Here is a 24,335-nt window from a genome sequence, read left to right on the forward strand (position 1 = left end):
AGTGTCACGCAGAGCGGGGTAATTGTGTTTATCATAAGCGCAGCTGTCTCGTGAGGGGAAATCTGAATGTGGAGCGAGCGAGATTTGATTTTACGAGCAGGTGGTCACCAATTACACACCATTGTCCCATTTGGGTTAAAAAAAATAAAGACAGATGAATGAATGGCTGAGTCAGCATTAACACAAGGACGCGCACAGTAATCAAGAAATATTGAACTTTTGGCTTTAATTTGATCGACGGGGAGCGCCGAAACAGCGAGTAGCGCTGTGCAGTGCAACAGATGTGAGGCTCACTGTGTTTTTTTCTTGCAGGAAATAAGCGATGCTTGTTTGCTTTGTTTACTTCCATTTAACTACATAATGATGGTACCATAAGTGCATATCTGCATGTTTGTGTGTGTGTGTGTGTGTGTGTGTATGTGTGTGTGTGTGTGCATGGGCTGACAACTGTAATTGCATAATGAATGGGTTTGTGAAAGCATGTGAAGTTAAAGTCCGTACATTTTAGGTATACGCTGGTGGATGTGCACGGGTGCATATTTGTCTTCAGCTGCCCCTCATATCTTTATATTTTGCTTCCAAGCTAGACCTTCTTGAAGTTTCCAAGCTTCTCCAAGTTTCTTCTTCTTGTTTCTTCTGGTTTGTTTGGACATTGGTTTCTTTTTCACTGATTTTCAGTCCAGTCCTTGTAGCATTTTTTGTTAAGCCACGTAACACTGACCTATGAATAATCAAAAGAAACATAACTGAAGGGATGAACAAGTGCTGTGACTACACATAAAAGACAACTCAGCAAAGAACTGGTTTTAAATGGTATCTTTAGCCACTTTGTTTCTAGCAACCTGTCACAGAAACACATCATTTTCATTTCATTTCTAAAGATGAATCAGCTGATCATCTACTGAAGCCTCATCAGAAATTGTCTCAGTGGAAGGAAGAAAGCTGCCTAAAAGAGTTCAGACTGTGCTGAAGAATAAAGGTGGTCACACCAAATACTGACTTTTGAGCTTGTTAGAATTGTACAATCTCTGTTTTTTTGCCTTTAGTGTGTGTTTACATGTATGTCTGCACAGATTTCAGTAAATCACTGCATCTATTTCCCATTTACAAAGCAAAATATCAAGAAACACGGGGTGATTCAAGACTTTTGCACACTACTATATAGACTACAGTCTGACTGTACACGTGCACAACGTCTGGGACTGAAAAATGAAGCCATGTCTGAAAGAGTCAATCCCTGTAGACCACCCTTACTGTAAGCACGTATTTATAGCCCAGCACAACAAAACCCTTTTTTCCCGCCATTATTAGGGCCGAAAGTTGTGTGTGGCATAATGACAGGTGATTCTAGCTAGCCAGGCCTATAGATGTCTTTCCACTTGTTACTGAACTGGATCTCGTGACTGCATTTGTGCTGTTAGAGCCCTTTGGACTCTTATTAATGCAATAACAACTCTACTGACAGCCTAAGAATTCTTCGTGCCAGTGTTGCTGGGTGAAATTCTTTTCTTTTATCTGTATGATACTCAGCACTAATTAGCAGCTATCTGCGTCTGTGCAATGCACTTATGCACCCTGCTAACCAAGCCTGTGAGCGTGAGCTGAAATCGTCACTTCACTAATTAATATGTAAAGTCAGGGTGGTAACTCCCATCCTTTATTTACAGTTTATTGTGTGCGTGTCTTCATGCAATACGTGCAAAATATAATCCATACGTTGTCACAGTGATAATTAAGTCCACTAACACCATTGTGTAAGTGTGTGCGCATGATGTTTGCAAAATTCATATGCGTATATGAACGTGCGCGTGTGTGTGTGTGTGTGCTGAGTGATCTGCTGAGCTCATTAAGGCGCCGCTTATTGCTCTGCCAGGGGTGTCAGTGACAGATTCCACTGTTTGGAAACACTCGGCCGCCCACACAGCCAGCCTGGCTCCACCACTGTCACACACACACACACACTCGGACTAGGTTAGCATTCCACAGGGAGGAGGGGGTACAGGGAAGGAGACAGGCCGGTGCTGGGACAGTGGCCGGAGGGCCGGTGGGTCGATATGGATTTGTAATAGGGTGCAGGGTGGTCTGAGGTATGCTGGCTGTGGCTGCATGCAGCGTGAGTGTCAGCACCTCTGAGGTCCTTTCGGGTTAGAAGGACACTGGTGCTCGTAGTAGTAGTATGTGTGCAGCGGTTGAAGAAGTATTTAGGACGTTTACTGAAGTGAAAGTAGCAATTCAGCCATGCAAAAATACTCTATTACAAGTCTGTCACGATGTGTAAACTGCATTTTTGCAAGTGAGTTCAAAACAAATTTCCCATTTGGAGAGTTCATGCTGGAATCAAAGCTTTCAGTAACCTTGTTAAATGGATTTATCTGGCACAAAATAAAGTTTTTGGCTCAATTTACCACCCAAAAAAAATTATTTAAAATGAGACAACAGCGAGCACCGATTCCTGGACTGGCCTGTAAAATATAAACACATCACGTAAAACGAACGCACAACTTGCTTTGCCGTCGAACTGGATATGCCTCGCATTTCATCAGAGCGATATCTCGAGGCTAGAGAGGGCTTGAAAGTGCTCATTATGAAGAACAGTTCCTTCCAGTGTTAAATAATTGATGCATTACTTTGTGGGCAGCATGATAATGCTGACCCAGATGGAGCTAAATACAACAGATAGTTTTTAAAGCACTGCAGCTGGCAATATTTCAACTGTAGTGAAGTGTAGGTGCACTCAGGTGTAGTACAGGGCCCTGAAATGTTTAGAAAAGTAAGAGTAAGTGCACCACACGAACGCACAAACATCCTGTCGGCCCGCTGCTCTGGCGGTCAGCCACACTTTCCCTCCGTGACATTAATCCCCTGCAGCTTGATCACAGATGAGCGACCAGGGGCGACCGGCGTGCGTCACTTGAGCTCATTACCAGACCGGTCGATTCTACCGCCTAGGTGTGTGTTCCCAGTCAGCCTTTAATCGTACTCTAGATTAGCCCAAACGTTTGGGCTTGAGATTTGTTTCTGAGAGCAACCATCTAAAATGTCTGAGCAAGCAAGAGGTGCAAAGTCATTTGGAAACACGTCGGTGGTGCTAGGCGTGGATATTTAGCTGTCAACATGGACGGGAATCTTTTGGGAAGAGGTTCAGGGAGTGTTTTGTGCACAATGATGAGTAAAGGAAATGCCATTCTGCAGACAGGCAGGCCTGTTTGTTTACCCAACACTAGCCTGCCCTGGATCTGCACAAGACAGATGCAAATCACACGGCAGGGCTCCCTCTGGAGACTCCCTGCATGTTAGTGAGCGTCTACATGTGTGTCATTTCACTTCTTTGTTGCAAGATGAAGTGTGTAATACAATGAAAACCCGCAACGCAGTCTTTGGTCATGTTTCATTAGAGCAGGGAAGCGGGTTGATGGGGGGGTGGGGGACGATGCCAGTCCAGTGAGACATCATCAAGTGCACCGAGATTTTCCTCTCTGGAAGATCTCAGGAAATGTTTAAAGTCATTAGGAGTGGAATGAGCTGGATTAACGCTGATGGCGGTATCTTTAATTAAACTTAAGTAAATCTTTTTTTAAGAAAAAGAGCATTCCTTGTGTGATTACAATTCACAAATGGGGGGCTATTATGGGGTAATCTTAGTTTTATCCTCCTCTAATCAAAGGGACAGTTAGATCTCGCAGCAGAAAGACTTTTTTTTTTTTTTTTTTAAAGAAAGCAGCAAATTCAGAATACACAACATTTAATGCATCCTCTAATTCTTATGCAATCAGAAGCTCGATTAGGTTTAGAGATGGTCAAATGCAGGTCAAAATTAGATACGCTTTAAATGGTGCTTTTGTACTCCAGCCGAGCCCTCAGAACACTTTTCCCCTAAAAGCCACATTCAACCAGTCACACGAGCATTCATTCACCGCTTCATTTTATGCCTTTCAAGTGCTTTTTAGCCATCAAGCACACCAATGGATTCATCGGGAGACTATGGAGTGTCTGACTCAAATATGCAAGATGAGGATTGAACCTCTGACCAGCTCTATGTTCAGAAGCGAAAAGTGAAAACTGTGAACTCTAACCAATCATTAAACCAGATGGGGAGTCTCTAAATTGATGCGCTATTGATCTTTACATGTAATACATTTAACAAGGCTTTGCAATCCTTGTGATCTAAAGCAACCATCAGCCTCTCCAGCTACCAAGAGGTTAACAGAAGCTGACATTCACTTTTTCACTGTGTTTATATGCTGTACTTTCTGGTTACAGCCCCGGGCCCTCTTGCAGCAGTGCTGCAGGAGCTCATCTCTGGAGATGGGGAAGATTATCCCAAAATGCAGGACACTTGGGTGGGGTTTTACAGGACTATTAAAACCCCACCTTCCTGCATCTGTAACTGCTTTCTCCACCCCATGTTCATCATGATCCATGCAGCACCTTACACCACTGACAGAGACTTAAGCACATCATGTTTTTGTGTTAATTCTTGTTAAGATGGACAGTTATTGTCTTCTTAATAGCTATGATTTCATGTTCAGCAGCATATGTTGTGGCCCTTGTGGTAGCCACTTGTTTTTAGTGGTTTCTATTGTTGTTTTCTAACCACTCACATTTCTCTCTCCCGCCTCCGTTTTCATGTTTCAGTGTCAATTTTTTGTCCTTTGGTTACTTCCTGTTTGAGTTTAAATGTTAGTTTTACTTCTTTCCCCTCCTTTGGGATTGTTTGCCCCACCTAAATTTGTTTCCACCTGTCTCTCTAAAATCAGTTCTATGTGTTTGTGCAGCCCTGTGAAAAAGTCCACCTCATGATTCAGTATCTTAAAGAACCACCTTTAGCAGAAATAACTGAAGTAATTATTCTGTGTCTCATGTTATCGGTCTCTCAAATCATTGTGGAGGAATTCTGGCCCACTCTTCTTTCATTGAGGTTTATGCACAGCTCTCTTAAGGTCCCAACACAGCATTTTAATCAGGTTGAGGTCTGGACTTTGACTGGACCATTGTAACACCTTGAATCGTTTCTTTTTCAGCCATTCTGTATTTGTTGTACTGTCACAGCACCCATTTTGGGCCGATCTTTATCTGTCGGACAGATAAAGTCACTTTTGACTCTAGAATACTTTGGTATACAGAGGAGTTCAAAGTGTCCAGGTCCTGTAGCTGCAAGAAAAGCCTAAATCATCACCCCTCCATCGCCATGCTGACAGCGGATATGAGGTGTTTGGCTTTGTGCTTTATGACCACACATTTTCACTTTGGTCCAAATGATTTTGTTCCAGAAGTCTTGTGTTATGTTCAGATGCAAACCTAAGCTGTGCTGCCATGTTCGTCTTTAGGCACTTTTGTTCCTTCTCCTGAAAAACCCTACAAACTATACTTGTTCAGTCTTCTTCTAATTGTACTGTCAAGAGCATTTAACATACTAGCTGAGGCCTGTATAGCCTAATTTGTAGCCCTTTGGGTTTGTTTATTCATCCCACCTGCTCCACTTAGGATCCGACTCCAGAGTTCTGTTTAAAACTGACCAGTACATTGTCCTGAAACATTATTCTACATTTACTTTAAGAAACATTCAAATTTACAACTTATCACTTCATCAGAGACTCACAGGACACCCACTTTCAGGACTGCGGTGTTTTGATTTTCACACATTTTCACCCTTTCCTGTTTCCTCAACGACATGAGGATGTTTTCCAGAGAGCCCTGAGCTGGGGGTAAATAGCATGGTTGCAACCACTGTGACTGCCACCACACAGGTTGTGTCAACAATGAAAACCACACGGGCTCTATCAATCTGCTCATCTTAAAGCGAGGATGTTTACCGGAGTGCTTCGCAGCACATGTTTTAGTAAAATAACGGCACACTTTCAGGAGCATAAAAGGAGTCATAACATATTCACCCTAGAGCTGATCTTGACAAAAATCTATTCACTGTACAGTGAAGAACTCAACTAAAGTTTACAGACCTGAACATTGTAGTGAACAGTCAATTCAGCTGAAATCAGATAAAGTAATATACTAATGTGTAGAAGTGTTTCTTTACGGTACAATACATTTAAATTGAGTGTCTGAGAACCCGGTGAAACACCAGCAGTAATTAGGCATTACACAAAATCCCACTGGCAAAAAGTCTCTTAAGTGCACCTAATTGCTTTTAGGAATGCAGATAATACCCCATTCAGTGGAAATGCCAAGAATAAGTGTCACAAGTCCTTTAAAACGCTGCATATGCATGTTGTGAAACCACTAGAAAATGGTTTAGTGAAACACTGCATGTACAGCGAAAGGACAGATCCATTAGGTTAAGCTATTTTCAGAAAAACAGCCAGTACACTACGGCTCTGCAGTGTACTTAACCTTGAAACCAATCAGAAAACATCAGAAACACGAAGGCTTAAGGTGAATGATATGGGAGGCGAAGCATATTACTGGCAGGTCCTCATATGCAATGAACAGGGGAACGCACCTATGAAAACGACCTTGAAGACGCTTCGGTAAAAGGCCTCATTAAACCATTCGATTAACCTTTTCCTCTCATGAGCTCCATAAAACTGATGCATGTATTTTACCAGGGCCTGGACTGTGTGCATGGATTAGGGCTGGACTGTTTTGGTGTGGGGGGATGGGGAAGATCGTCCCAGCTAGACAGAGTTAGCGAGTTTCTGAGAAGATAACCTAGCATGTGTTGACTTATGTCACAGGGCGGCGGTGTCACCTCCTTAACTTCAGGCTTCAGTGAGGTTATCATTGTGTTCACAGTGAAGTGAGGTCAAGATAAACAAGAAGCTTTTCTGTCGACTTGCTACTTCAAGCAAACAAATTCTCACACATGTTAACAACTTACTGCTATTTACAACAAATTTCAATATTATTTCTTTGGACATTTTCTACATTTTTTTCTCATTCATTCTCATTTTCAGTCAAGTCCTTGTACATTTTCAGAGGAATGTTTTGTTTGTTAAGCCACTTAACTCTGACCTATGAATCATTTTAGAAGTAAAAAAGAAATCAATTTTGTGTCTACACTTAACAGACAACTCAGCAAAGAAGCAATTTAAATTGCATCTTTAGACACTTTGTTGCTAGCAGCCTGTCACAAAAAAACATCTTTTGTTCATATTTCTTTGGTTGACTCTATGTCATACCAAAGTATGACAGACATAAAATAATATTTTGCATCAGTATGGTGAATCTCAAAGAGCTGTTAACTGAAAACTTGGCATGGTCGACCTGGTGTGTAGTATGTCCTTAAAAAATCTGAAGAAACTTGGACCTGAGAGATGCATGTAGACCTTCAGCTGAATGAAGCCTCATCAGAAATGGTCTCGGTGGAAGGGTGGCTGTCAAGAAGCCATTCTTAAAGAAGGGAAATACGCAGAAAAAGCTGAGGTATGAAAATTGCAGAAGAACTGGACTGAAAATTAGTGGAAACAAGTCTGATGAAGGTTAGGAGACAGGTAAAAAAGTGTCTACAGCCATCTGTAAAACACGACGGAGTTTCTGTTATGGTTTGGTATGCATTTCATCCAGTGGTGTTGAAGATCTTGTCAAAATTGATGATTTATGAACACAGAAAGGTACCATCAGACTTTAATCCACCATGCAGTAACATCTGGAAAGAGTCTAATTGGCGCAATTTAATTTTTTTAGCATGAAAACAACCCAAACCCACTGTCAAGAAAAACACACAGTGGAGCACTATCAGTCATGGATTGGCCTCCCCAGAGCCCGGACCTCAACATTATTGAAGCAGTGTGGGATCATGTTGACAGAGAACAGAACAAAAGGCAGAAACATCCAAAGAAGAGCTTTGAATGTCCTTCAGGAAGCCTGGAGTGTCATGGTCTGGAGTCTGTGACTCCGTGTTTATGTTAAGTTTATTATTATTCTGTGGTTTTGGTTATCTTGGGTTTTTGTACTCTCCTGTTTCACGTTTCATGTTCCTATGTCTGTGTCCCCCAGCCTGTGTTTAGTTGGTGTGTGTTGTGTTCAGTCGGTGTGTTTCCTGTTTTACTTTGAAGGTCTCTGTCTGATGTCAGTATGTTCTGTTTACGTTTCCCCTGCCTTGTCAGCTGTTATGTCTCCCAGGTGTGTTTCCCTCCTGTTTCCCATCCCCTGATTACTGGTGTGTGTATTTATAGTGTGTGTTCCCTCATCCTTGTTGCTGGTTCGTCTGTGTTATTCCCCTCGGTCATTCTGTGTATTTTGCCCCGTCTTCCTGTGCATTTTCCCCGTGTTGTTCTCCCTGCAAGGTACCCTCGTTCATGTTCAGGTTTTGTTGTTTAAGTTTTAGTTTTCCCAGTTTAAAGTGTTTTCAGTTCCGTTTCTTGCCACCCTTTCTTTTGTGTTGTACATCACTGTCGCAATAAAGCTCGCTCACCTCAGAAGCCACCTGCATTTTGGGTCCTTAATAATTCACACGGCTTGCCCCGGCAACCCGTGACATGGAGAACTATTCCTGAAGTCTACTTGAAGACATGACACAAAAGCTGCCTAAGAGAGTTCAGACTGTGCTGAAGAATAAAGGTATTGACTTTCAAATATTGACTTTCAAGCTCATTAGAATTATATAAACGGAGTTTTGCCTTATATACCATATTTAAGGTAAGCAGCAAGATAAATCTAGTGGCTTTGTGAAGTGCATGTAACCTCTGGTCACAAAGCAGAGCATAGAACACACGGTACACAATAAATTCAGCTCTATAGTACAAGATTTATGCTACAAGGGTGTATTTTAGCAAAAACATTCATAAACCAAACCAAACATCTCTGGTGCCTAAAACTAACCAAACAAATGGGTGAAAATTAAGCAAATATTATAACAAAGGGAAAGCTAAGTTGAAAGGAAAAGTCACAGTTACAGCTTCTGAACTGGATTTTTTTTAAACCACACTTAACTCATCATATCTTCCTTTCAGCAGAGTGAAACCACGCAGTCACGGTTATGTTATTGGCGGCCACCTACTGATAATTTATACTGGGCTGCTAAACAACTCGTACTGGCCATCAAGTAGGAAAATAATATGCAAAACCAGATAATTATACATGAAAAGCAGAGACTTTTGTCATTTTACCACTGGCTGTTCATGGTTTACACTCCACAAGGTTTAATCGAGCATTTTATTAAAAAATAACAAAGTCTTGAGGAAAAATACCAACTAATTTAAAAAGGCAAATTCCACCCCCGCATGAAGGTTTAAATGAGGGTTTCACAGACTGATTTATTTGCCCACTAACTGCTCCTTTAAGATATTTTGGAGTCTGGACTCCTGGGCCGTAAAGTGACCTCTAATGGATGGATTACGTTCAGTCATTTACTTCAGAGGGCGCACAAATATACTTTGGGAGCATATTAGATCTCTTTAAGGCTTAGCGTGATCAAATTATTGCATTAGACCGGTCAACTTATCCAATTAAAGTTGTAAAATGCATGGCTCTCGCCCAAGCGAGACGGCAGATCCTCGGGGCGTCGGAGGGGTTTGCGGGAGGCTGAACCCTATCCACCTCCTCATCGGCAGAGCAGGCCTCGCCACATACTTCAGCTGAGGATTACAGCCTTTCATCTTGCTCAGACCGCCGGCAGCACACAGGCGTCTTTGAGGCCAGATATGGCTTGTAGCAACATCAGCAAGGTCCAGATTTGTAAAGCTGTTTCCCAGCTTGGTGCTCCTGTGGTCTTTCTTTCTCTGGCATGTTTACAGGCTCACTCATTTAGCTCTTTCTCTCACTTAACGCCGCCATCCTCGGTTAAAGGCGAAGGCGCTTTGTACGAGCAATGCCCTTAAAAAGGACAAACTTTAAGAAAATTCAGAGTTTCTCAGAAAACTTTTAATAGTTCAAACAATTTTGAGAATTTGCAGCTCAAGAAAGGACTTTCTTGACTTTCCAGTCAGTCTTTGATAGTTGGTTTTAAAGCTCAAACATTGTATGATCAAGGAAGGACAAATAGGCAGAAATGTTGAGCTGCTTCTCAGAGAAAAAATGGACCAATTTCAATTCCACCCACAGGCGAATTCACTTACACAAAGCAAGTCCTATTAGCTATAATCCCCCACCTAAGAGCACATCTGATCTGACCTCCGCTTTCTATCTCTGCCGTCTTCGGAGCGGGGCTGGCTCTATGAACATGACAAATAGCTTATTGATCAGCAGATGTCGTCGTTAATGTCCTTTCGACTTGGGCTGCAGCTGCAGTTGCCTGCTCCCTGCAACCTGTCCTAAGCCCCGAGCATCTCCAGCTGAGTCCCCTGCCTCCCTCCCTGCTCCCTCATCACAACTCCCCACTTCCCAGTTGCTATGAGGGAGCCCCCCTCTCAGTCCTACCCCACACCGCCTTCCAGCCACCCTCCTCATCCCTCCTTGTCCTCCAAGGTGTGGAAAGGGTCACAGACAAACGCCATCTGCTCCAGCAGGCAGAAAATGGCAGGTGAGACCAGCTCTGGGCCATGTGACCCCTTACACTGGTCAGCTATGGCCACTGAAAACAAGGTCAGGGGAAGATTTGTGGAAAAACAAAAAACCCCAGCTCAGCACATTGACAAATCAACAGTGGGAAAGTAGAGATGGAAAGAGGAAAAAAAACTAATCTGCATTGTTTTAATCCACAGGGAAGATTACACAGTCACGGTGCCTTGACACAGCAGCTTGTCAAAAAGAGGTCATGCAAACTCACTCCCCGCCCGTCATGCTTTTTAGTGCTGCAGAGCATCCATATGTTCCCCACCACCACCACATGTCTGTCACTCAGCAACGACTTTAATAAACTCTTTTTCCTCAACACATCCAACCTGCCCTGACTCAACTGTGTGTCAGCGGCATATCAAGGCCACCACTAATGAGAGTGTAAACCTTTAAAAAGACATTTCATCATGTTTAATGAGTGCCCTGCAAACAAACGATGAATAACTGGAAACCCTGGGTTTGGTGTCCAACTGTACAATGTGTCTGATGTTTCCAAATTTGGATTTGCTCCATCTGATGTTGACACTGTGCCGTGGAGCTTTTGTTTCCGTCTGTCAAGGACGTGGTCACATTGAATAGATCGAGTGGGAGAGGCCGGCCAGCATCCCACTGGGGCTTTGTGCTCCATCGAGCAATGATGCTGCGACCGAGTGCAAGAGACGGCGATTGTGTATCTGCATGTGAACTCATGGGGCTTTAGGACGACGAGGATATAGCAGGTGTTTCTGACACTCAAAATTATCTTTAATTAGATTCAGATAATTAAAAATCCATGTTTTTCATTAATTTACACTTACCACCTGTAGCTCTGCGACATTTGGAGCTTGTTTTGGTACAGTGACACCCACTTGGCAAACATCAGTGAAAACTCCAGCTTTTGCACAACACACCACATCCATGTTTTCTTTTAATTTATAAAAATGCAAAAGTCTCGATCCACCACTCATTTCTTTCATATTTTGCTTCCAATGAGCCAGATATTCTTGAAATGTATTCAAGCGCTCTCGGGCAATAGCCCTCCAGGCTTTCTGGAGATATTTCAAAGCTTTTTTTGGACATTGGCTACTTTTTCACTCACTTTTAGTCTAGTCCTTGTAACTGGCCATTTTCAGAGGATTATTTATCATTTCCTAAGCCACTTAACGCTGACGTATGAATCATTCAAGCATAAAACACTCAACGGATGAACCAGTGTTGTGTCTAAATATAAAATTCCAAAGATAACACAGCTTGACAGACATAAAATAGTATTTTTGCACCAACAAGGTGATTTCCAAAGAGTTATTAGCTAAAAACTTGGCATATCTCAGCATGGTGTGCAGTGTGTCCTTAAAAAAATTGAGGAAACTGGACAAAAAAAGTTTCACCTATTTCCCATTTGATCAAAATATAAAGTAAGACCAAGATGTGCATATTTAGCAATCAAATGAAAGTAGTATCTGCCTTCTAACATAAAAAAAAAAAAAGTGAAATTAGGACAGAGATCAGCCATAATTGTCCAATCGGTGTACTTTGCCAGTGTGAAACTACCCCATAATATGGTACAATGAGAGCCATGAATGTAGTAGGTCACTGGGTCATAAGGAAGGATGCAAAGAACTAGAAGAATGTACGGGCTTCTCTTTCTCCTCTTGACTGATTGATGGGCCCCATATTCTTAGGGGTGGAGGGAGACATCTACAGCATCGTGAGATGCTGCCTAATAAGGGGAAGGAGGCGGATTTTTGGGGGGGGGTTTTAAAGTCGAGGTCTATGTTTTAGCTGAACAAAAGCCTTTGTGAAATCATTCATCACTGTCGCCGGTCTGAATCGAACAACACTGGAAAAGAAATGAGAACAAATCCTGGCTGGTGGTATGTTGTTTCTAAAAACTGAGCTTCAAAGACGAGGAATTTTCAAAGTACGGATTTCCACTGGTTTGTTTACAACATCTAGAGGCTTGCAACAATGCAGAGCCCCTCACAGTTGAATATCTCACTAGAGCCCATGGAAGACAAAAGCAATCTTTGTAAATAGCACTTCTCCAGACACCAGCATTACGTGAAAAACTTGAGCCTTTATCCATGATTCTTTCAATGAAGATACTGAGTTGAAAGATGTACTTCAAATGGCAAAAACTACTTTGAGTTATGAGTGAGTTTATATCTTTGAACCTCAAGGAAACAAATGTCAGTTCTACAAGGCAGGGGTGCATTGGGGGATACTTAGAGAATCGGTCTAGTCCTTTTTAAAACATACCAAACTGACCGTTAGTGGTTTGGTTTGGTTTCTCACGTTTTGTCTACTTTTACTGACTGAGCGTTTTACACAATGCCACAATGGCTAGAAAAACACTGTAGAAGACCAAGTTTGATGCCTTGCAGAGATAAGAGCAAAAGGAAGAGACATGGCCAAAGGCTAAGACACAACGCTTACATGTCAACGCTTAAGCACTTCAAAGTACAACGCCAAGTAGCATTAGATCATTTAAAGGTATAATTTACCCAATCAGAAACAGGGTACTAACCTTGTTTTTAAGCCAGTTTGGACAACCTTAGAAGGATCAGGTTGGAGTACACTCCAAAGGGTTTTTTTCTTCTCACATGGGGTACAAAACAATAAATGGAAAGCTGGAAAGAAGCTGGACAGGTAGAGCTTTGAAAAGGGAGCACCATGAAGAGAGCCCACTGGCATTTATTGACTATATTCTCACTAGTGGGCAATCAGACATCACATGGACTCCATGGTAGGGCGCTGGCAGGTTAATGACCAGTTAATGCCCAATCTACACTACTCTGGGCATTTGTGTTTCACGTGCAGCTTCCAGGGTAATCAGGGTACTTCAATCAGTTGCAGTTGTACAAGTTCAAGGCTTTTGAAACCATTTGGTCCCCAGGTCAGTTTGCACAGGTCATCTAAGTGGCTATTAGGTCACTCTGGCTCTCACATGAGATGTCTTAGAAAGTTGGGTGGGGATGACTTAGATGAGAGGGTCATTCCTTTACACATCACTTCCTTTATTAAGGGGCTGTCCTGGCCGAGTAAAGGGGATGGTCAGTGGTCATTTAACCCCCCACAGCCACCCATCCTGAGACCCTTATTCCCCTTTCCCCTCTGTCCAACCCCCAGCCCCTCTTTGCTCACTCAGGGGGAAAATTACTTTGAGCCGGGGGAATACAGCTCCATTGAGATGGAGAAAGGGTTGTACAAAAGAGGGTGAAGTTTAAAAATTGTCTCTCTTTTCTATGGGGGCTGTGCATCGCTGGAAGGGAAAGGATGATAGCAGCATTGAGGGGACAAGGTCATTAGATTGGCATCTCCATAAGCTCTTCATTTCCATTGTCTGTGCAAATCTGCTCCAAAGGACCTCCATGAGAAATGCCCCCAGTCAACCCCAAACTGAGCCTGGAGTCTCCCCCTTTGTCTGCCACTTTTAGTGTGCTTCCAACACAAAAAGCATTTCTCAAGAACTGTGCACAAAGCTTGTCTCAAGCTCAAAACCAAACAACATTGTTCTGCGGCCTCTGGTTGGCAATGAATTGCAGGCAGCTGCTGATATCTTCAGGCAGAACCTCTTACCTTCGGACATTTCGGCGCTCCTCCTCGAGCTGCTTGAGAAGTTCATCAATGCATTTGTTGGCGTCCATGTATTCCTGCCGAGAGACAGAAAACTTTATGTGTAAATGATCAAAGAGTCAAATGCTAACACTGATTAAAGGAATACATGCAAAATCACGCCCTGACTGCATCCTCATGTTGCTTTCATAAATGTCAAAGAACGTCAAGACAGGAGTGCTTTTTAAAAGGTGTGATAATTCAGTTTAGCCTCTTATCCCCTCTCCATGTGTAATTCCAGAAGTACCTCTGGGTAACTTCTAATGGCTGGCCCAGAAGCAAGCCCGGCAGTGTAATGTCAGCTGGGAATAGCCCACACTCACAAAATGTGCGCTACTGAGTTACAGCACACACAAAATGAGCTAAGGCTGAGAGCAGAATGGAAGAAACAGATGTTAGGATTTCTCAGCTTTGGCCTAATGATTTGCTTCTTAGTGGTCTGACATCATATAGCAGAAGGGGGTTGTAACTGTGAGAAATAGGCCACATACAGCGGGCACCATACTTCAAACATCTGGGTTTTCAGATACTCAGTGTCTACCTGCAGTACACAGCAGAGCGCACACTGTGCTGTCAGATCAGTGCGGTGGAGGTTTAAGACTAATTAATTAGATATTAGCTTGACAGCTCACGATACATCTCATGGGTAAATGGTTATCTCTGTGGGACAGATGCTCTCCATTGATTTCCAGACACTCTCATCATGTGCTGTGAGTGTAATTGAATAATGGGGATTCCCAAGAAGAAGTCCCTAAGCCAGAAATCTCAGTCTAGGAGGGGAAAAATGGTCGTAGTATCTGTAAACCATCCATTTTTTTTATGTCATGTATTTTGATTGTGAAGTATAAATCCTTTTATTTTTGCTTTTACTGCAACTACGGCGCCTTGGCCTGCATCTGAACATAACTCCCTTTGCACCTATTGTAATCTCAGTTCTCTAATTAGTCACTACCAAAATAAATCCCTTCAGTAAAGCACAAAGTCACTGTTGTAGACCAGAAATCAAGGAGAAAAATGAAAAACAAACACCGTGTCTGCAGTTTTTTAAACTTTGTGGGAAAACCCTTGATGATAAAATACAGCAGAGTGTCCACACGAGAAAAGTTTGGTCAATATGGAAATTTTTCTTGTTGTAGTGATACACTATATCATAACAATACACTTTTCTGGGAAACACATTGGGAAATCCCGCATAATCAGCCAAAAACAGCAACACAGCCTCAAAAATGGCCAATTATTTGACAAATGGTCTAATATTGCATTAATGGTCAAAACCAACATAACCCCAGCACCAACAATGCAATTGACCAGTAACACTGTTGCGATAACACAGCATGCTGACTTAAGGGCTTTCTGCCATTATAATATACTTTACGGAATTATTATTTAAACATTTTTCCTTTGTCAGGGCTCTGTGTGCGGGCAGGCGGAGAGGAGGATCCAAACGCAGGACTCAGACACTAACTTGAAACTCAAAAACCTCAGCTTTATTGCTGGTACGAAAACAAAACATGAAGTGAACACTGAATACGGAGAACAGAAAACACACAGGCATAATCTGATGGTACGACGCAACACAGAGCATGGGAAAACACAGGGCTTAAATACATAGGGTAGTAATGAGGGAATGGGCAACAGAAGGGAGACACAGCTGGGAGAGATCAGGGCTAACGAGACGGGGGGAACCAAGCTGCACACACTAACATAAGACAAAGACTTTCACAATAAAACAGGAAACATGAATTACTAAACAAGAACGCAGACTCGACACTGAGAGACAAAATAACATGGAACTCAAACAATACATGAAACCACAAATCCTTAAGCACGGATAAACAGAAACAAGAAACTAATAATAATCATTGTCATCACTACAAGAGAATAAGAAAACAATCCATGAAGCAGAATAAAACCAAAATATAATAAACTCAAAATACTGGGTCCAACGGACCCAGAACCGTGACATCCTTGCCATAATAGCAAGTACCCTACTGTGCAAAAGTCTTAAGCCATCCCTCATTTATTCATAACTTTCTTCCTTGTAATGCTTTTTACTGGTCTTCAGCTCCATGTTTTTTTTCTGAAGGTATTTTCAACTTTTTCTTTGGACATTGGCTGCTTTTTTACCTCATTTTCAGTCTTGGTACCTGATATTTCAGAAGAATATTTTAACAATTCAATTCAATTTCATTTTATTCATATAGCACCAACTGACAACAACAGTGGCCAGTGGTAAGGTAAACACCCTACAATAATACAAAAAAATCCACCAAGGACCTGACACCTGACTGAATGAACAGATCTACTGTTCACTAAAGCCTCACCAGAAACGGTCTCAGTGGAAGAGTGAAAGTCCAGCAGCCGTTCTTAAGGAAGGGAAACAACAAAAAAAGGCTGATGTGTGCCAAACCACAGAAGAACCGGACTGAAAATCTGTCGCAACAGGTCTGATGGAGTGATGAATCCAAATTTGACATTTTTGGTTTGAACTGTGATCATTGTGTCTGGAGGAGGTCAGCAGAGAGGTGCAACATTGAGTGTGAACTACATTTCAGCCAGTGATGTTGGAGATCTTGTCAAAATTGATGAATTCTGAAGAGAAGTACCATCAGATTTTGATCCACCATGCAAAACCTTTTGGAAAGAATCTGATTGGCAGCAGCTTCATTTTGCAGCATGACAATGATTCTGTTTTTCTTAACAAAACACAAAGGATTGGGGGATGGCTCAAGACTTTTGCACAACACTGTTGCTTGGTGCCCAGGCCTAAGCAAAGTAACAGGTAAAACAGATCATTTACAAAAGCAGAAACAACAAGTCAGCTCAATATTCCCTTTTGGTTTCACATAGAGCACAAACCCAGTCTCCTGGGTAAAAGTTTTGAGCTTCGCACATTGTCATGACTACATGAACGTTGCCGATCTTTATGCTATTACTTCTACTTATAAGCATTGTTTTAATGTCTTTTCCCCGATTCACAGGGAAGCTATGACATTACCACAACATGACTGGTGAGTAGCAATGATGGTCCCTGAACACTTCATATGATACTGTGGAAAAACACATACACAATGATATCAGATACAACTATTTGGCACAGGCTTTGGGCTTTCAACGCCCTTATTGATTTTGCAGACATGAAACACTGAACTATTTCACAGCCTGTAACACAGCACTTTTAATAATTTGCATTGAGCAATATGAGGACAGAATGATTCTGACCTCCCTGTGAACCACATCTGGGGCCTGAACAGACCTAAAGTACTTCTGTTATCACTACATGGGCTTTTTTAAGCTGTGGCCTTGAGAGCAAATTCACCAGATGTTCAGAGACTGCTGATCTAAATACATTAAGCACAGTTGTTTTGTCTGCTGCTTCTTAAGCAATTATTGGACCTAATCTCGCATCTGAGACTGCCACTCAAAGACAGCCATCACCAGCAGCTTGCACCAGTGCCAGGAGAACATGGCAAAGGCCCAGGTGTCCTGCCGAGTTGGCATTCAAGGGCACTCTGGTGACCATTAGGCAAATAGGGCCAAAGAACGACAACAGATCGATGCTTAACAGTGTGGTGTCACATTTTCCAATTTCTGTCATGCAAAAAAAAAATGACAACAAAAGACATTAACTCAGTTTCCATCCATCATCCCTTTCATCACTGGAATCATCCATTTTTACTTAATCAGCATGACAAATCTTTCATGTTTGGAAAGCAACCAATTACAGTGCCTAACAACACTGCCCTAAAGCCATCTGTCAGTCTCAGAGTGTCACAGAATGGGGCCAGAATGGCACTCAGACCCAAGGCGAAAAGGCCATTAGTGCTCAGTGCTAAGTTCCCAAAGTTAAATTTACCGTTGGCTCCAGGAGTAGTTAATCAATAGTGCAAACCATGGCAAATGATTGTTCATGTTTGTGTTCTCTGAATTCATCCTGACCACATGGGTGGACGGAGAGAAGCTTGTAGCTGTGAAATGTGTTCTGCAGAAGAAACAAAGTACACTCTAACAGAAAGATCTCATGCTTTGGTAGGAGGTATGCTAGCTAGTAGTGTGGATAAACAGTTGAAACTGCTTATATATTATGAATAAAAAGGTGTAACTTGTGTATGGCAGAAACAGCAAGGTGAAAGCACAGATACATATATCAGCAATAACCTTAAAGAAGCAAATGCTGCTGCCTTCTAGGAAGTGTGAGGCCATTTTCAAATAATTTGCAGTGAGAAAGATTATTTACAAGTGGAAAACGTTCAAGACAGCTGCCAGTCTTCCCAGGAGTGGAGGCCCCAGCAAATTCACCCTAAGGTGAATTAGGTTTGCAAAGATGTACCTGAAAAAAAATCACAAGACCTGTGCAACAATGTGCTTTAGAAGGACAAGACCAAAGTGGAGATGTTTGACCATAATGCACAAAACACAACACATCAGCACAATCACCTCATGTTAGCTGTCAGCACAGTGGTTGTCAAATGTGAGGACATCTGTCTGACAGATAAAGCTTCGCCCAATTTATGTCATGAAACAGGTCAATGACCCCAAGCACAGCAGCAAATCTACAACAGAATGGCTGAAAAATGGAAGAATCAAACTGCTGCAATGGGCCAGTCAAAGTCCAGAATTCAACCTGATTGAAATGCTGAATTGGGACCTTAAGAGAATTGTGCATAAAGTCTCAAGGAACTGCAGCAACACTGTAAAGAGTGGGCCAGAATTCCTCCACAAAATGTGAGAGACTGATAAAGTCATTTAGACCTGAATTATTTCAAGTTATTGCTGCTAAAGGTAGTTCTACACGCTACTAAATCATGAGATGTGATTGGTTTTCACGAACTACTTCTGCATGTTGGTATGATAATATATCATCACCTAATTTTAAACCTTGTAAAGACCAGATTATTTTTCAATATGTTCTGGTATGAAAAAGGGTGTACCTACCATAACTGTAGCTAACTCTAACTGAAAGTTACCTAGATCCAATTAAAACTGACTTCAAGTGAACACATTTGAACATGAGTGGCCCTGAAGATGAAGAAGTTCAAATATGCTGAACCACTGGTCTAAAGAAAACAAGCACACTCTGAACATTCAACAAACCAACATCTGCCAATTCATCAACTAAAATGTGTGACTTTTTCTCAAGCGGCCAAGAGAACCTTCTTGGGTAAAACATCTGTCTCTGAAACACCATTAGCAACACAATCCCATAATGATTACGACTGCTCCACAAAGGGGAACCTTCTTTGCGAAAAGCCCTGTGTCAGGGGAAATATTTACAGGCCACATCAAAGTCAAGTAAAGCTGGCTAAGTCAGTGTTGTCATCACGTAGCCCTCGTCCTAATGACAGGGCACTGAAATAATCCTCAACACACATGAAGGAATGTAGAGAATGCAGCATGCTTGTTGTCATGTGAAATAGGAGGGTATTTAAAGCGGAGATTTAAAGCATGACTCATGTATGTAATGCCGCGTGTTATATCTTCAGCCAGGCATTACTTCTGACGGTTTTATGGCATGAGTGAAAGCTGTACCGTTCCCACGAGGCCCAGGTACTCACGTGTAGACTGGAGAGGGGGAAAAAACACAGAATTTACTGACCTGAGACTTTATCAGAGGCATATTTCTCAGGACCAGCGCTCTGGTGAATGCAATTCCTTACAGTGCTTAAAATGTCCTAAGAGCTGTAAGCTCATAAGGAGTACGTAAGCACCTCCAAAGTATACTAAATCATGAAGAGGCTTTTACAAAAGTCCCAATATACTTCGCCTGACAGCAAGATGTGCACTTACAGAGCAACAGACCTTCAGGAGACATTGTGGTAAATTAAACTGAATAAGGCGAGATTGGTTGGACTGCTGCATGTAAATCTAATTTTACAGGTAACAGATTTCACTAAAAATTGTTTCTCGTACTCAGTGTTTTAAGATGACAATTGGACTTGAAGCTGCTGAACAAGGTGAAGCCTCTTTTCAAAGCAAATGTCTAAATGTTATTTTATTTCCTTATTGTAGGTATAACGTAGAATGGGGTTAAAACCTGAGCCATTCATTCGAAGTGACCTCTTTTAGGATCTTGTTCCCATCAATGAGGCATGAAGGATCACTAGATATTTTGATGAGTACTTCCTTTTGTCCTTTCGCTGGCAACCTGGTCCCACGTTCCTGCAGTGTGGACATATAAAAAGCTTGCACCAGTTACTTAGACTTCATATGCCATGGAGTTTGTGGTCACTAGGTCTACACCCAGCTGAACACCTATGGAAGATTTTGGACTAATAAGGAAATACATGAAGGGTATATCTTTTACAAGAATGATGTCTGTCCCTCAGTAGAGTTCCAGAAACTTGAAAAGTCAAGAAGGACTGAAGCTATTCTGGCAAAGCTTGTTGAATCAACATCTTTTAAGACTCTTTATGGTGTTTTATTCTTTATTTTGTCACCTTTATTTTGTAATTTATTTCCTGCACTTGAGGTTTCCTAAATATGAAACCGTTTTAATTATAAATACACATTTTGCCTATTCTTTTTTGTGTGCAGAATGAAAGCTTTTTAAGGTGAATGAATGGAAGGATTGCCCATGGTACAGATGATATTGCACTTTAAAAAGCCATTCATTAACAGCCAGTGCTGTGCACAATATTGATTTTTGCAGCTATAATAAAAGCAGGGGCCGAGCTATTGTTAACCTGTCAGGTAATGTGTTTGCAGATGTTCATGCTCTACGACCGCTGCTTCTCAGTAATGTTTATCCAGCCGTGTTTACTCAAGTGTGTGAGAGCGTTTGATAAGCAGGCGCTCAGTAGCTGCCGAGGAAAGAGCTTCCCCTGACTCGCGCCATGGCTCGAGTCCCATATCCAGGCCCCCCTCCAACTGCTTGTGTGCCTTTATGAAATTTTTAAACGTGAGTGCCATCCCCCCACTGCCTTGGCACCAAGAAGCAGAGAGGGAACATATATACATATATATATATATATACATATACATATATACATATATATATATATACATATACATATATACATATATATATATACATATACATATATACATATACATATACATATACATATATATATATATATATATATATATATATATATATATATATATATATATATATATATAAAAACCCCAACACACTTCTGACCACACAAACATGCAAACAGGCAGACTGTCTGACACTCAAAGCCAGTGCAATCTGTTTAAGATTTATGGTCCAGATTTCTCAGTAATAAAACATCAGATGCATTATTCATCCATATGAGCCTCGCAAGCACACTGCTCTTTCACACATTTTTGGAGATTAGGAGGGATGGAGCCACATCCCCGACGAGCGTCTGCTTCTTATATCGGCCGCTTTGGAGTCGACTGGAAAAAATAAATAAACTTTAAGCTAGATAAAACTCTGACCTGGTTGCTGCAGAGGTCAGGATACGTTCCTTTAAGTCCTCGCTGATGTAAGTTCCTTCCACCACCTTGATGTGTCTGCAGATGAGAACCTCCGCCTGGCTTGACTGATAAGACACCTTGTAGAGGTCTGCAGCCTCTGGGAATAACACCCAGCCAAAGACAAGGTCACAACCTCGATCCTCCCTAACCCTGCGTCCCAACCCATCCCGCCAACCTATCTCTGCTTTCCAGGAATATATTTGTTTTTGCAGACTGATGACATGCCAGCAAGGCCTGTGGGACTGAAAAAGCATCTGAAAAGCCTGAAAAGCTGCAGGTTTGATAGAAAGTAACAGTCCCACATGGGCTACTGCAAGTCAAAGGTTATGCCAACAGAATTTAAGATTTCGTTCTGGGCGTTTTGTTTTGGGGGTTTTTTCACCGTACACTTGAGAATGAGTTATGACAGTGACTTCTCAAGGTGTGGGAGATATACTACATCTGATAGGGCTGTTAGTCTGGGCTTCCTGCCAAACACACAGATGTGTCTGCTGCTGAATACACCTGCCATCCAATACTCCAAAGTTTATGTGAACATCACCGGCAAAAGATGTAAACACTGCAAATTTAATTAGCGTCAATGAAAATGTATTCTCGTTTCCCCAGTATAATTTCTAATGACTGTGATCCTATCATATTATCCAGTAAGACTAAAGCCACTGCTGCTTGTATCAGGTTTAGTTCAGCCTTAGTTAAATTCATTAGTCTTATCAGGATGTTTCGGGGCTCTGTGGTGGTGATCCATCTCTCAGTGGTCTTTACTCACATCCCCAATGACCTGGCGTCATAATATCAGCTCAGCCATCAGGCTCTCATATCCTCAGACCCCGATATCTCCACTGATAGCCCTGCTGTTTATCGCCGGAGCGGGCAGCTTCTTGGGTTAATGCGTGTTATTATTCATGTGGGAAAAACATAGAGGTCTGCGTGCTGTCAGCTTGATCTGTCAGGGAGGATTGCTGTCAGTGGCGGATGTGATCCCAGATATTTTCATCGGTCGCATAAAGGACAACCATTTCCTGCATCCAAATGATTTGATGAATTCATAGAGGAAATTGTTGATTCTTGAGAAGACACAATGGGCAGAGACAAGGTCACGACCTCTACTGCCTTGGGAGGTCGGCTCTTCTCTGTCCTCAGAGGCTATCATCTATCTTGGTTCAGTCAGAGACACTACAGAGAGAGATGCACTCGAAGAATCCTTAATAGAAATCTATTGGAGAGTTCCTTAATGGCAGAAATGTGGCTTTGCCCTCCTCATTCCCAAAGAGCCAATCAAACTTACTGATTACGCTGCACAAATCACACACTAACTCTAGTCTAATTTTAAGCACAGCAGTGAAATGAATGGAGTTTACCGTTATTAGATATTTATAGCTGTTCATTTTGTGGCTTGTACATGTGGACTTGTTCAGTTCTTTCTTTTTTTTTAATTTGATGACTTGAAGTTTTATGTTAGCATTTTTACAGTTCTTTTATAGTTTTATAGTATATACTGTATATATCGTTTCTATTCGTATGTCATTTCCTAGTGTCGTTTTTGTATTTTTGCTACTATAATGGTTGACAGTTTGTATAGTGCCTTTCAAAAAAACGCAAGGAATAAAACCGTTTAAATGAACAAAAACGCTAGAGGTTGTTATTAAGCTATGACGTTACTTTTGTTATTATTGTTGTTGTTATAGGCTGTTTATAAAGATTGCATTATTCTACAGTCACACTTGGGGAAAAGTGTGTAGGAGACCAAAATAAATTTCCCATGACCAAATTATTGCAACTGTGCCATCTTGTTGCCTTTGGTTTCTTCTAAGACAGGGACCAGGTCTGCGACCACTTACAGTCAGGTGCCATCTCCAAAGCAACTTTGGTTCACCAAGACGGTGATAAAACCGTCTTGGACGAGTCACTATTGACTCGTCCATCAATAGTGGCATAGTTACTGCAGGATAGGCTAAATGACTGCAGGCGCTTGGCCAAGTTGATAGGGTCAAGTTAGCAAATACTTGCAATCATTTTGTGATAATACAACAATTAACTGAAATCAGAATCACAAATCTTTTGCCATCTACAAACACAAAAATTCACATTAAAACACAAATTCATATTTCTTCCACAAATTGTGACATAGTCGATTTAGGATGGTGATTTAATTGCACTCAGTAATGTTATTTTTATAGAAATGTAACCAGAATACAACCAGTTGCCACTGTTGATTTGCAAAAAACTCACATCATAGAAAAGTTGCATTATGGACAACCACTGACTTTTGCCAGCTGCAAGGTGGTTGCTATCAGCCACTGTGAGTTACCACTTTGGATCCTTATGTTGACCATGTTTAGAGACAGAAGACACCATATTTGTAACTACTAAGATTGCAGCTAATGCTAGCTAGCTTGGTTAGCAACATGCATATCACTTTATGGTTGTACTGCTAGGTAGATAAAATAAGAAGAATTTCATGAAATGTAATTCATTACCGAAAATATGATGGAGAGGTGGAAGTCCACCCACCTGTCAGTGCCCTAATTATGTGTAGGTTTCGGGCTTAGTTTAATTGAAATATGCAATTATTATTTTTTTGCATACAGTTGTGAAGAGGAGGAACTTAGCTACACAGACTAACACCTTTGTACTAGGCTATAAAAAAGGTTATTTTTGCTGTAAAGTTCTAAATTTTATCATGGAAGTCTATGAGGCTTGACAGGCTTTTGGAAAAAGCCTCAAGTTACTGCATGTTATTGCCAGATGACTGACCTATAACAGCTTATAACAGTAACAATCCCGGCTTTGAGTGTTTATTAGCAAATATTAAATTTTGAAATGAAAACTAAAATAAAAATCTC

General features: G+C 41.5%; 1 protein-coding gene across 5 annotated transcripts in view; it reads right to left on the reverse strand.

The window, feature by feature from the left end:
* Positions 1-24,335, reverse strand: part of LOC146361383 (nck-associated protein 5-like) — a 209,050-nt gene that overhangs the window by 134,193 nt on the left and 50,522 nt on the right. For all 5 annotated transcript variants that reach the window (XM_084921446.1, XM_084921445.1, XM_084921447.1 and 2 more), the window contains one exon: positions 14,011-14,084. In XM_084921446.1, the coding sequence (XP_084777572.1) occupies positions 14,011-14,084 (74 nt within the window). The remainder of the gene's footprint in view (positions 1-14,010; positions 14,085-24,335) is intronic.

Source organism: Perissodus microlepis, chromosome 23 (genome assembly GCF_051167445.1).
Source record: "Perissodus microlepis isolate ML-2025 ecotype Zambia chromosome 23, ASM5116744v1, whole genome shotgun sequence".
NCBI classification, from domain to species: Eukaryota; Metazoa; Chordata; class Actinopteri; order Cichliformes; family Cichlidae; genus Perissodus; species Perissodus microlepis.